This window comes from Cydia amplana, chromosome 27 (genome assembly GCF_948474715.1).
Source record: "Cydia amplana chromosome 27, ilCydAmpl1.1, whole genome shotgun sequence".
Lineage (NCBI taxonomy): Eukaryota > Metazoa > Arthropoda > Insecta > Lepidoptera > Tortricidae > Cydia > Cydia amplana.
The window spans coordinates 5,126,181-5,140,811 of record NC_086095.1 but is presented as its reverse complement, the minus strand read 5'-3'; the positions used below and the strand labels follow the sequence as shown (position 1 = coordinate 5,140,811).

Here is a 14,631-nt window from a genome sequence, read left to right as displayed (position 1 = left end):
GTTTTACGCTATAGTATGACCAATTATAACATAGTACGCTTACAACTACAGTGATGTCACATGCGCGTCGCCAACCCTTTTAAATAGATAATTATTATAATATTTCAAACATTCCTTTTTTTTTGTTTACAGTACCTACCACCCGCGGATCAGCTTAAAAAGCTCTCAGAATTAAAAAACAAAGAAGACCTAACAGAAGCTGAGCAGTTCGCGGCCACAGTGGCTGATGTCAAACGTCTAGTGCCCCGGTTAAGGAGTTTAGCGTTCAGAGAACACTACACGGAGATGATATCTGAAGTCAAACCGGTAAGTTATTACTAGATCTGGCAGCTGTTTATCGGTGGAGGCTACACCCTCCCCCCCCAACATTCAACATATGCCAGATGCCCGGATCAAGTCCGTTGCTCTCAAAACAAAGAAAACCTAACAGAAGCTGAGCAGTTCGCGGCCACAGTGGCTGATGTCAAACGTCTAGTGCCCCGGTTAAGGAGTTTAGCGTTCAGAGAACACTACACGGAGATGATATCTGAAGTCAAACCGGTAAGTTATTACTAGATCTGGCAGCTGTTCATCGGTGGAGGCTACACTCTGCCCTCCACCGATCAACATATGCCGGATGCCCGGATCAAGTCCGTTGCTCTCAAAATAAAGAAGACCTAACAGAAGCTGAGCAGTTCGCGGCCACAGTGGCTGATGTCAAACGTCTAGTGCCCCGGTTAAGGAGTTTAGCGTTCAGAGAACACTACACGGAGATGATATCTGAAGTCAAACCGGTAAGCTATTACTAGATCTGGCAGCTGTTTATCGGTGGAGGCTACACCCTCCCCCCCCAACATTCAACATATGCCAGATGCCCGGATCAAGTCCGTTGCTCTCAAAACAAAGAAAACCTAACAGAAGCTGAGCAGTTCGCGGCCACAGTGGCTGATGTCAAACGTCTAGTGCCCCGGTTAAGGAGTTTAGCGTTCAGAGAACACTACACGGAGATGATATCTGAAGTCAAACCGGTAAGTTATTACTAGATCTGGCAGCTGTTCATCGGTGGAGGCTACACTCTGCCCTCCACCGATCAACATATGCCGGATGCCCGGATCAAGTCCGTTGCTCTCAAAATAAAGAAGACCTAACAGAAGCTGAGCAGTTCGCGGCCACAGTGGCTGATGTCAAACGTCTAGTGCCCCGGTTAAGGAGTTTAGCGTTCAGAGAACACTACACGGAGATGATATCTGAAGTCAAACCGGTAAGTTATTACTAGATCTGGCAGCTGTTTATCGGTGGAGGCTACACCCTCCCCCCCCCAACATTCAACATATGCCAGATGCCCGGATCAAGTCCGTTGCTCTCAAAACAAAGAAAACCTAACAGAAGCTGAGCAGTTCGCGGCCACAGTGGCTGATGTCAAACGTCTAGTGCCCCGGTTAAGGAGTTTAGCGTTCAGAGAACACTACACGGAGATGATATCTGAAGTCAAACCGGTAAGTTATTACTAGATCTGGCAGCTGTTCATCGGTGGAGGCTACACTCTGCCCTCCACCGATCAACATATGCCGGATGCCCGGATCAAGTCCGTTGCTCTCAAAATAAAGAAGACCTAACAGAAGCTGAGCAGTTCGCGGCCACAGTGGCTGATGTCAAACGTCTAGTGCCCCGGTTAAGGAGTTTAGCGTTCAGAGAACACTACACGGAGATGATATCTGAAGTCAAACCGGTAAGTTATTACTAGATCTGGCAGCTGTTCATCGGTGGAGGCTACACTCTGCCCTCCACTGATCTACATCTGCCAGATGCCCAAATCATTTTTAAAAGCTTTTACTTGCATTGTTGGTATGTTTGTACGGGTCAAATCTTGCAAGTTAAATTTGACCCACTTCCCGGTTTCCGATGAAGCTGAAAATTTGCATACATGTAAGTCGGGTGGTACAATGCAATATTATGGTACCATCGAGCTGATCTGATGATGGAGACAGGAGGCCATAGGAACTATGTGATGAAACAACGCAACCTAATTGTGTTTGGGATTTTAAGAATTATCTCGATGAGTATTAGTTGTGTGTGGGAAGAAAAGTACAGTCAGCGATAAAAGCTTGTACCAAAAAAAGCGGCCAAGTGCGAGTCGGACTCGCCCATGAAGGGTTCCGTATTTAGGCATTTATGACGTATAAAAAAAAACTACTTACTAGATCTCGTTCAAACCAATTTTCGGTGGAAGTTTACATGGTAATGTACATCATATATTTTTTTTATTTTATCATTAGCTTATTTTAGAAGTTACAGGGGGGGGGGGACACACATTTTACCACTTTGGAAGTGTCTCTCGCGCAAACTATTCAGTTTAGAAAAAAATGATATTAGAAACCTCAATATCATTTTTGAAGACCTATCCATAGATACCCCACACGTATGGGTTTGATGAAAAAAAAAATTTGAGTTTCAGTTCGAAGTATGGGGAACCCCAAAAATTTATTGTTTTGTTTTTATTTTTGTGTGAAAATCTTAATGCGGTTCACAGAATACATCTACTTACCAAGTTTCAACAGTATAGTTCTTATAGTTTCGGAAAAAAGTGGCTGTGACATACGGACGGACAGACGGACAGACAGACAGACATGACGAATCTATAAGGGTTCCGTTTTTTGCCATTTGGCTACGGAACCCTAAAAATGAAGTTTTTGCCAAAAACTTATTAATTCTTTATTTCACAGGACATTGTCTCAGGCACAGCGGCGTGTGAGGAAGTGAAGTCGAGCGGCAAATTAGCGAAGATTCTAGAACTGTTGCTGTTGTTAGGAAACTACATGAACACTGGTTCCAACAACGCTGGCGCTTATGGGTTCGAAATCAGCTTCCTGACTAAGGTTAGTTTCTTGCCTATCGAAATCATAGAGAAATATGTGACGTTATCTATGAAAAGGGACCTTATTGCCGATGGCGCTTACGCCATTATTAACGATGCTCCGATATAAATACAATGCCGCGCGACGCTGTGCGGCGTTAGCGCCATCGACGATAAGGTCCCTTTTCATAGATAATGCCCCATATAAGTAAAGGAAGAGTGGTAACTCCATACATCAGTTTTCTTACCAAAACGCATGTTATTTCGTAGTCGACATCTAACGTCAAGTAGCGGACATTATCAGTACTGCTACTTGACAATAGATGTCGCGTTAAACAAAAACTCTAATGCTCAACAATTTTCAGCTAATATTGTAACCGGATTCACCGGAACTATATTTTCAACTCCTTCCGTTTATAATATTAGTTGTAAATTGTTTTACTAGTACATTTTTCGTCAGTAGCGACATTTCTGACATCTGGTGTCAAGTAGCGGTACTGATAATTCCACTACTTGACGTTAGATGTCGACTATGAAATAACTCGCGTTTTGGTAAGAGAACTGATGTATGGAGTTACCACTCTTTCTTTACATATATTTATGATCGAAATGGTGATCTGATCCGAGCGATCAGGGTCTCTTATCCGGATAATCCACCACGTATTGGAGGCGGCGGATCTATATCTAAATCCCTAAAGTCTTTTCTCCTATCGATGCATTCCCTAATATTGTTTGTCATAATGATCAGTTGTCCTAACACTAAAAACCCTAATTTTGGTTATCCTAATATTGATTACTTATCCTAATGTTATTATGCATATTTTCTTTTTTGCGAGGCTCGCAGTTGAACCCTAACCTAACCCAATTTTGTGGCAGCAAGTTCTAAAACCTAACCATTTTTCAGAATCTTACATTATGGAAAATAATCGTTATGGCATGTGCCCATTAGGACAAACCAGTTAGGGCAAGTGACTTTAGGACAAACGTTGTTAGGGATTCAGAATGACACCCGGAGGCGGCTATTTTGCAAGCTTTTTATTAACTTGCAATGTATCTACGTATGTTTGTAAGGGTCAAATCTTGCAAGTTAAATTTGACACAACAACATTAATAATATACATGTAACCGCAAATGGAGGAGCTGGCCATAGAAACTCTGTGATGAAAGTACGCAACCTAATTGTGTTTGGGGCTTAGGTTTCACCTATTATGTTCGGCTCGGCTATTAGCTCATATTAACTCACATTTATAGACGGGTCTAACGCGAAATTTATTCAATTACCTTTATATACCGACGTTTCGACACAGGTTTCACTGGTCATGGTCGCGGCCAACTAAAGTCTCAGCAAAATGTCAAAACAGAGATTTGTGCAACTACCCGACGAAAAGTGTATGTAAAAGTTTGGGGTAGACATCACATTTTCAAACCACCCACTACACATCGGTATATAAAGGTAATTGAATAAATTTCGCGTTAGACCCGTCTATAAATGTGAGTTAATATCGGCTATTAGCTGTTCTGTTTCGGGAATCATCTTCCTCGCGTTTTCCCGGTATTTTGCCACGGCTCAAGGGAGCCTGGGGTCCGCTTGGCTTCTAATCCCAGGAATTGGCGTGGGCACTAGTTTTTACGAAAGCGACTGCCATCTGACCTTCCAACCCAGAGGGTAAACTAGGCCCTTATCGGGATTAGTCCGGTTTCCTCACGATGGTTTCCTTCACCGAAAAGCGACTGGTAAATATCAAATGATATTCCGTACATAAGTTCCGAAAAACTCATTGGTACGAGCCGGGGTTTGAACCCGCAACCTCCGGATTGCAAGTCGCGCGCTCTTACCGCTAGGCCACCAGCGCTTTTTAGGGTTCCGTACCCAAAGGGTAAAAACGGGACCCTATTACTAAGACTCCGCTGTCCGTCCGTCCGTCTGTCACCAGGCTGTATCTCACGAACCGTGATAGCTAGACAGTTGAAATTTTCACAGATGATGTATTTCTGTTGCCGCTATAACAACAAATACTAAAAACAGAATAAAATAAAGATTTAAGTGGGGCTCCCATACAACAAACGTGATTTTTGACCGAAGTTAAGCAACGTCGGGCGGGGTCAGTACTTGGATGGGTGACCGTTTTTTTGCTTGTTTTGCTCTATTTTTTGTTGATGGTGCGGAACCCTCCGTGCGCGAGTCCGACTCGCACTTGGCCAGTTTTTTTTGTTCTGTTTCGGGAATGATGAAATGAAATGTGACTTTATATTTTGTTTCAGTTAACATCGACAAAAGATTTGGAGAACAAGCAGACTCTGCTCCACTACTTGGTCGACACAATCGAGAGGAAGTTCCCGGACGCGCTCAACTTCGCCGAAGAGATGCCACACATAGACAGGTATGTAAACAAAGATGCCACACATAGACAGGTATGTAAACAAAGATGCCACACATAGACAGGTATGTAAACAAAGATGCCACACATAGACAGGTATGTAAACAAAGATGCCACAAATAGACAGGTATGTAAACAAAGATGCCACACATAGACAGGTATGTAAACAAAGATGCCACACATAGACAGGTATGTAAACAAAGATGCCACACATAGACAGGTATGTAAACAAAGATGCCACACATAGACAGGTATGTAAACAAAGATGCCACACATAGACAGGTATGTAAACAAAGATGCCACAAATAGACAGGTATGTAAACAAAGATGCCACACATAGACAGGTATGTAAACAAAGATACCACACATAGACAGGTAAACAATATACTAGTCCTTAACACATTCAGTGCTGAAAACTGACTTAATGCCTGAAGGCATTCTCAACCAGTCAACCGAAAGATTGAGTTTAGTATCTTATTTTAACGTAATGAGCCTATTCCCACATCAGGGCGTATCAAAATCAAATATCATTTATTGTCAGGCAACTAAGGCCCATATATACATACATTATATACCTAACAAACTAACATACATACCATAATAAAAATCATACACGCAAAATAGTTATTTTCGATACAAGTGCGAAAAAGAGGAAACGAGTGGCGATAAATTAAAACACGACCGAATTACCTATTCGCACGTGTATCGAACAACGTTTTACAGTACATATGACACTTTAAAGTTTCGACATACGCACGAAAAGTGCTATTTTACGCACTATTTTACCCCATATGTACTGTAACATCATTTATATGGTCGCGATTTTTGATATTATTTTTTGAAGAACTCGCCAAGCGTCTCATCTGAATTAAACCGGTAGAAATTAGGAGGAAATAAAAAAAATCCAATTCCAATGTGTTTGGGTTAGCGTTGTTCATAACTATTTCAAATTTATAGCTTCAGTAGTTCTCGAGATATTTAGCAATGTGGCAGACAGACGGACAAACGGTCGGTCGGACGGACGGACATAGTCACAAGGGATCCTTTTGTACTTTTTTGGTACGGAACCCTAACTTGTATTTGGCCTCTCTGGTATTTACACATCTATCTAATACCTTTAAATGAGCAATTCTTGTTTATTTTAATTTTTTTTATTGTGTTAACGTGTTTTAATGTTTAATATAGACCTAATCATATCGTACAAATTTTTTAAAGCAATTTTAATTTATTCAATAAAAGTCAAAATACAAATACTTGTTTATTTATATATTTATTTATATATATATTTCGGGGATCTCGGAAACGGCTCTAACGATTTCGATGAAATTTGCTATATTGGGGTTTTCGGGGGCGAAAAATCGATCTAGCTAGGTCTTATCTCTGGGAAAACGCGCATTTTCGAGTTTTTATATGTTTTCCGAGCGAAGCTCGGTCACCCAGATAGTGATGGGTAGGACATCAATTTAAAATGAGTTTGTATGAGTACCTCATTTTCTAAAATGAGGTGTTGCAATGTCTTACTTCAAATGAGGTAAGGTACTAGCATATTTTCAGCATCGACTATTCCATTAATTCCAATATTTATGTATTCATCACTTCCTTTATAAATAAATAAATAGTAATATTTAATTGGAGTGCAATTCTGGAGGTTAAGAATAGACCTTTTGGGAGACTCGCGAGTGAATTTGAACGGATAAGAGTTTTTTGAAATTTGAAGTGTGTGAATGATTTGTGTGATGGTGGCAAGAGGTGTTTGTGATGCGCGCGTGTAAATGAGTAAAATGAATAGAGGAGTGAAGTAAGACATTTTTGCGGTACGAAGTACTGCGACAAATTAACAAAATGAGTGGTACAAATGAGGTGCCTCACGAGTGAGCGACTCAACACTACACCCAGATATTAACCCTTAAATGCATAGTGATGCATTTATACACACAACATAAACATCAAATGTTATGCATTATTAAACAAATTCTATTTGTTCTTGTATATTATTTCAATAGTAAAACTAATAAATTTTCCGAATTATTACATAAATTTACGCAGTATTTTAATTCATAAAAATTACATTTGTTTATAGACGAAATGTCGGAAAATTTGGAAAAACCTGGAAGTTGATGATTTTTAGTATGTGATTTTGGGCAGATTTTTCGGGGTTTGTAATTATTTTATATTTACAAACTTTATCATAGGAACATCATAAATAGTGTACCTTTCTGATGGCAGTTAAGATTTTTCCTATACCCTTTACAAATACCTATATATTTCCAAAAATATGATTTAGCCTATGCAACTTTTAACACTGATTTCGCAGTGAAAATCGATGATATAATTTTTTTTACTATTTTTCCTAGAAACGGCAAACAATTATGTGATACATATATTAATTTCGGCCAAAAAGAAAAAATCATGCATTTAAGGGTTAATAGCTTAACCAGAAATTAATTGTTCTGTCCAAGGGCGGCCCGCGTGTCGATGGAGAACGTGCAGAAGGCGCTGAAGAAGATGGACAGCGACATAAGAGCGCTGGAGACAGACCTCAACAACTCGCGGGTACCGCAGGAACCAGACGACAGGTTCCACGATACCATGAGCGTATCCTTTTCCAACACACGTTACATTTTAATTTTATTTTGATTTTCTTTTACTGTACGCTAAGAATATAGAGTTAACCCCTTACTTCATGTCATAAATAAAAAGTATTTGTTTAAAAATGAACTTTAATAGTTGCTATATAGGGCTGCGCATGAGGTAAAGGGTTAAGTAGATACCTAAGTTTAAGTTACCTATCAACTACCTAGCTTGCAAATACATAAAGGAGCCTCGTCTGCCAACAAACCACTCTGTGGTTTGGCAGAAGAATATATGTAATTAGTTATAAGAAAGATCTCTGAATAAACGTTTTATTTTTATTTTATTTTTTATTAACTACGACACAGAATAAACTAGTGGCTCTGTGAGCTGTAGACCTCGCGGGCAGAGCTTAAAACTGAACAAATGTATGGCAAAAATATTTATTAAAATATAGGTATAGTACATGTAATATAAACAAAAAATTAAAAATTACATAAAGCTACAAACAAAAATTAAACGAATACGCTTAACCCGCGCTTGATAAATAATAAATACGATGTTTTTAATTTTTTCAAAAAAAAAAAAAAAAAAAACAACTATACGAAATTTAAGTATAAAAAAATACAAAAAGTTATGTAGCAGTATACAATTACTGGGGATGGAACCAGGGACCTCCCGATGCAAACAACAAAAACAGCGAACGTTTGCAAAATACGCCATTATAGTTCTTACTAAAGCTGACGAAATTTAGCTACTCATTCTCAAGTAAAAACTAAATATCTAAATACCGCCAAAACCAGCGATACAAATTTTCTAAATTTTTGGCCATTTAATCTATAAACATATCTCAAAAAGAAAAAACTCTTTGATACCGATACGACTATTTGTTTAGGCGGGAGCTATCACGACTCCGCCATTTTGAAAAATTTCCAAAAACCGGATCGACAAAAAAAAATTATTTAGTCATAGAATTCGGTCACAAAATTTCACGAAAATCGGTTAAGAATTGCGACCTGTAGAGGAGAACATCCGGACATACAAAAGCAAAATGCCCGAGTCAAAACGTAGACCTTCGCTACGCTTCGGTCAATAATACTACCTAATTACAGAAGACTCACTCTCTAACAAAACGCGTCTGTTACGATCAGCACAGATATGGCCGCTAGGTGGCGACAGCGCCACGCGCGGCTTAAGGCTTTCCCCAAAATTGGGGCCGAACGGATGTACTTTTAGCTACTTGTAGCAAAGCGACGAAATCGGAGACACGCCTGACTACGATAAAATACAGCACCGTCAACCGGATTATTCCCACTAGTTACCACCAAGGTGTTACCAGTGGTAACTACTGGGGAAAAAAATCCCAGTAGTTACCACTGCTAACAACTTGGTGGTAACTAGTGGGAGTAACCCCGTCAACCGGGGTGAAAAGGGACGGATGGGGTGAATAGGAACAAAACATAAAATGTGATGTCTCATTGGATTATTCAATCCAATAATTATTATTTATTCAAATAATATTAGATTTTGTATGATAGGTACAATAGGGTATTTGACTGTATTTAATAGTACATTACGATACAAGTGCGGAAAGTAGGAAATTCGCAACGAGTGGTGATAAATTAAAACACGACCGAATTAAATCGACACGAGTTGCGAATTACATATTCGCACGTGTATCGTACAACGTTTTTTGAGTACTTTCCCTCCTAGTGCCATTAAAAATTCCACCCTGTATAGTTACGCAATGTAATGGATAACATTTTTAATATATTTCCTGAACCCTCATCTCAGTCTTTCGCGAAAGAAGCCAGGGAACAATGCGATCTATTACACTCCATGTTCCGAAAAATGGACGCCCTGTACACAGAACTAGCAGAATACTACGTATTCGACCCACATAAATACACGCTCGAGGAATTCTTCTCTGATATCAAGACTTTTAAGGACTCTTTTGCGGTGAGTAAACAATGTTCCGAAAAATGGACATCCTCTATACATATAGACTCAGGAACTCGGTGACATATATTACACTCCATGTACCGAAAAATGGACGCCCTGTACACAGAACTAGCAGAATACTACGTATTCCACCCACATAAATACACGCTCGAGGAATTCTTCTCTGATATCAAGACTTTTAAGGACTCTTTTGCGGTGAGTAAACAATGTTCCGAAAAATGGACATCCTCTATACATATAGACTCAGGAACTCGGTGACATATATTACACTCCATGTACCGAAAAATGGACGCCCTGTACTCAGAACTAGCAGAATACTACGTGTTCGACCCACACAAGTACACGCTCGAGGAATTCTTCTCAGATATCAAGACTTTTAAGGACTCTTTTGCGGTGAGTAAACAGTGTTCCGAAAAATGGACATCCTCTATATTGACTCAGGAACTCAGTGACATATTACACTCCATGTTCCGAAAACTGGACGCCCTGTACACAAAACTAGCAGAAAAGTACGTGTTCGACCCACATAAATACACGCTAGAAGAATTCTTCTCTGATATCAAGACTTTTAAGGACTCTTTCACGGTAAGCAATTTGTTCTGAAAAATGGACGTCCTATGGACTTAGGAACTCAGTGACATATTACACTACATGTTCCGAAAAATGGACGCCATGTGCACAGAACTAGCAGAAGACTACGTGTTCCATCCGCACAAGTATGTAGACAAGAGTTTGACTCTTAACTTATTCAAGTACTTCTCTTGGGCTCGGCCGTCAAATCAAGCTCATAACCTTTAGATGCATGAAGTAGGTGTCAATACTCATAGTAAAACAACCAAATTCACTTTAAATGAAGACCAGCTAGAGAACAAAGCAAATTATTACGTTATCTATGAAAAGGGACCTTATTGACGATGGCGCTTACGCCATTATTAACGATGCTCCGATATAAATACAATGCCGCGCGACGCTGTGCGGCGTAAGCGCCAACGACAATAAGGTCCCTTTTCATAGATAATGCCCCATTTCAAGAGAACTTGTTGGCACTTGTCTTATTTCAGTATCAATATTAATACTTCAACCACCTAAGGGGTATACTTCCATTAACTAACGTTTGTTGTATTTCAGGCGGCATACCAGGATAACATAGTAGCGAGAGAGACGGAAGAGCGAGCGAGACGGGCGAGGGAAGCTCGCGCCACGGCAGAAAGAGAGAGGAGAGATCGGCAGCACAGATACAAACAGCTGGTCGATATGGACCAAGCGCAAGATGGCGTTATGGACAGGTATGCTGAGATACCATTTCTCGTTACATGTTTCGCTGCTATATGGTTTTTATTATTACGACTGGTTGCACGGAGGTCGGATACAAACAGCGTGTGCTTCGGCGTATATTGGAAAAACATTACAAATTCGCTTGCCTAAAATAATTATAACTAATTACAGCGCCACTTATGCACTGTAAAGGAAACTAAGTACCTTATTGGAGAGCTAAGTACCTTTATGTAGATCGATAAGCCATCTAGGGTTCGATAATAGTACATACATGTATTTTATGCAACCGTTGTTTAAGAGAGGTCAAAAGAGACGAGTGGCGTGAGTAACAACTTGAGGCGAAGCCGAAAATTGTTAATAAAGACGCCACGAGTATTTTTTGACTCAGTTAAACAACGTTGCATACAATACTTTTTCTAAGACCAAGCACTTACTTTGAAATAAAATTGTAGATTAAATATTTTTAATTCAAGAAGTAGCAAAAATTGAGGGGTACGGGCGGGAAAAGAATGAATGAGTGGAATAAAAAAAACATGTCTATGGTTCACTTATTTGTCAGAGATGACATTTAAAATAAGGTTGGCAACACTGTATTTCATTCAATATTTTTTAAGTGGTCATTACACGAAGTATTGTAAAATATGCGTCCAATTCGTCAATCTATGCGTCCAAAGTTAAAACGGCCGTTTTTGTTCATTTTGAGTTTATAGATCGACGAATCCAGCAACATAGAAACTAGTTTGATGTATTCAAAAGGTACTTTAATACAAGATACAGTACGTAGCGGCCCCCTTTTTTAAATATATTTCAATAAATTTAAATAATCACGATTATTTAGCAGTGGCGCTAGTGTGCACGTTGATGGGCTCTTAAAACTTTTTGGGAAACAATAGAGACCCGTAATGTAATGGTATGATGGTGTAGGTGTAGTGGTGGTATAATAATATTAATTATTGTTGTTTGTTACAGTTTAATGGAGGCATTACAAAGCGGGTCGGCGTTTAGCAGAGAACGGCCGAGGAAAAAGGCGAACCCGCGGGTCGCAGGAGGTTAGTAGTTATGTGTACTTTTACTTGTAGCTGTCATTTATCGAACGAGCGAGCGAAGCGAAGCGAAGTTCTTACATTCAACTTTGAACACGCGGCTGGCTAGCGGCACGTCCCGGCATTTCGATGTTTTTAAGCTGAACTGTCAGAAGATAGTTTGATACACAATAACTTAAGTAAATTTGTTCTAATTTAAATGAAATTGTGTAAACGTGTAGTCGAGGGCATTATATTTTAGTCATTAAATTATGAGCAGGCTCGATCAAGGGGTAATTGAGCTAGAAGAGCTTAGAAGGCCAAAAAGCTGTTTGTGAAGTGTCTTGCTATTCTGGTCATTTTATTTGCAAGAAAGTATGGTCGAGTTTGGTATCAAATGAAAGTGCTCGGCTTATACTTTTATAATATCGTTTTTGAATTTACTATTTTGAAATAATTAGCAAGATAAAAATAAAATAATATATACATAATATAGACATTTGACAGGAAATATTTCGGCTTACCACAGATACAGTATCAGTTAAGGGCTCCACAGACCTTGCAACAAATCGTACGCGGTTTTCGATCCTTTGACGACTGCATTCAATTGATATTTTTGGCGAACCGCGAGTTCTCAGTTCGGGGCGAACTACTAGTTTATTTTTATTTTATTTATTAGGCTCACAAAACAAGTTACAGACATTTATATAAATTACATTGATAGCTTACAGTTCAGATCTGGACTATAACTCTAAACATGTGTGCACAGAAGGAAAGGAAATTTTAGTTCAAATATAAATTTAGACACAATAACTGGTTATTAAGTTTGTATGTAGCAGAAACGTCTGCGAACGATGCTATTAAGCTTAGAAATAAAATAAAACTGAAAAAAAAATCAAGTCTCAGCCAAGGCAGTAAATTTTACCACTTTTTATTTATTTCTAAGCTCAATAAATTTTTAGTTCACTATAGAGTTTAGTAGGTGGGCGTTTTTTTTTAAGTTGTCCCCTACACTTTTTTTCAAATTTGGGATTTTTTATGTTATTTCTACTCAGAATCACGAGCTCTTTCTATCCTAATTGGAGAAAAAAAGTGTACCAAAATTTCCATATATTTTTCGATCTTTCCATTCCGCGACCGCCATACAAAGTCTATGAAAAATGGTGACGGAATGGAAATAAAAACCTTAGGACACTTTTTTCTCCTATTAGGATAGAAAGAACTCGTGATTCTGAGTAGAAATAACATAAAAAATCCCAAATTTAAAAAAAAAGTGTAGGGGACAACTTATTATGTAATTATGAAAACGGTCACTCTAGTGTTACTAAGGCAATTGTTGTGTTAGTAGCACACATAAGGCTCATTATTCCATGTATATTTCACGCGGCACTATAGAAGATCTAAGCGATGAGGACGGAATGGTGCACGCGTTTTTGCACCGTATTGAAGGTACTTCATTTGTAGCTGTTGATTACACTAAAGCACAATAAAAATGGCTAATTTTCTATTGCAAATTTAATATACGTTTTCATTGTTCTTGAGAATACATTTTTTCATTTGTTTATGTCACAGTAGACTAGAGAGTAGGTACCTATATAGCAGAGTAGCTTGTTTTTTATAAGCCATTTTGAACACGGTACTCTCGTCAAATTAGGCAAGCCGATGGAAATAGAGTTCTATGGACGCTCCGCCACTTTGAATATTTGGGGCATTATCTATGAAAAGGGACCTTATTGTCGATGGCGCTTACGCCGCACAGCGTCGCGCGGCATTGTATTTATATCGGAGCATCGTTAATAATGGCGTAAGCGCCATCGACAATAAGGTCCCTTTTCATAGATAACGTCACATATTACATAGTTTCATTGAATGTGACGGTATTATACCAAAAGTTGCCATTGCCATGTATACAGTCGGTTATAAATGAGCTTGGTATTATGTACAACTACACGCTGCATGTGGTAGCGCTGGTGGCCTAGCGGTAAGAGCGTGCTGCGTGCGACTTGCAATCCGGAGGTCACGTGTTCAAACCCCGGCTCGTACCAATGAGTTTTTCGGAACTTATATACGAAATATCATTTGATATTGACCAGTCGCTTTTCGGTGAAGGAAAACATCGTGAGGAAACCGGACTAATCCCAATAAGGCCTAGTTTTCCCTCTGGGTTGGAGGTCAGATGGCAGTCGCTTTCGTAAAAACTAGTGCCTACGCCAATGGGATTAGTTGCCAAGCGGACCCCAGGCTCCCATGAGCCGTGGCCAAAATGCCGGGACAACGCGAGGGAGAAGATTATGTATAACTATCGATATAAGACATGATCGTATGCGAATTCGTTCACGATACGCGCTGTGAATTGTGGAACGAGTTGCCCCTGTCGCTCAAACAGTCCCAGTCTGTAGCGTCATTCAAGGCTAATTTGAGGAATTAATTATTTTATTTACTTTTGGACATTTTGGTTAGTTTACTTTTAAAGTGTTACTGTACATTGTGTGTTTTAACGGCCTCCGTAGCCTAGTCGGTAGTGACCCTGCCTACGAAGCTGGAGGTCCCGGGTTCGAATCCCGGTAAGGGCATTTATTTGTGTGTTCAT

At 39.4% G+C, this 14,631-nt stretch overlaps 1 protein-coding gene across 1 annotated transcript in view; it reads left to right on the top strand.

Annotated features, from left to right (window-relative positions):
* Window positions 1-14,631, top strand: part of LOC134660505 (protein diaphanous) — a 53,313-nt gene that overhangs the window by 35,680 nt on the left and 3,002 nt on the right. Inside the window, exons 19-25 of the mRNA XM_063516276.1 lie at window positions 133-306; window positions 2,703-2,855; window positions 5,096-5,214; window positions 7,671-7,806; window positions 9,577-9,741; window positions 10,873-11,030; window positions 11,989-12,068. Of these exons, the coding sequence (XP_063372346.1) occupies window positions 133-306; window positions 2,703-2,855; window positions 5,096-5,214; window positions 7,671-7,806; window positions 9,577-9,741; window positions 10,873-11,030; window positions 11,989-12,068 (985 nt within the window). The remainder of the gene's footprint in view (window positions 1-132; window positions 307-2,702; window positions 2,856-5,095; window positions 5,215-7,670; window positions 7,807-9,576; window positions 9,742-10,872; window positions 11,031-11,988; window positions 12,069-14,631) is intronic.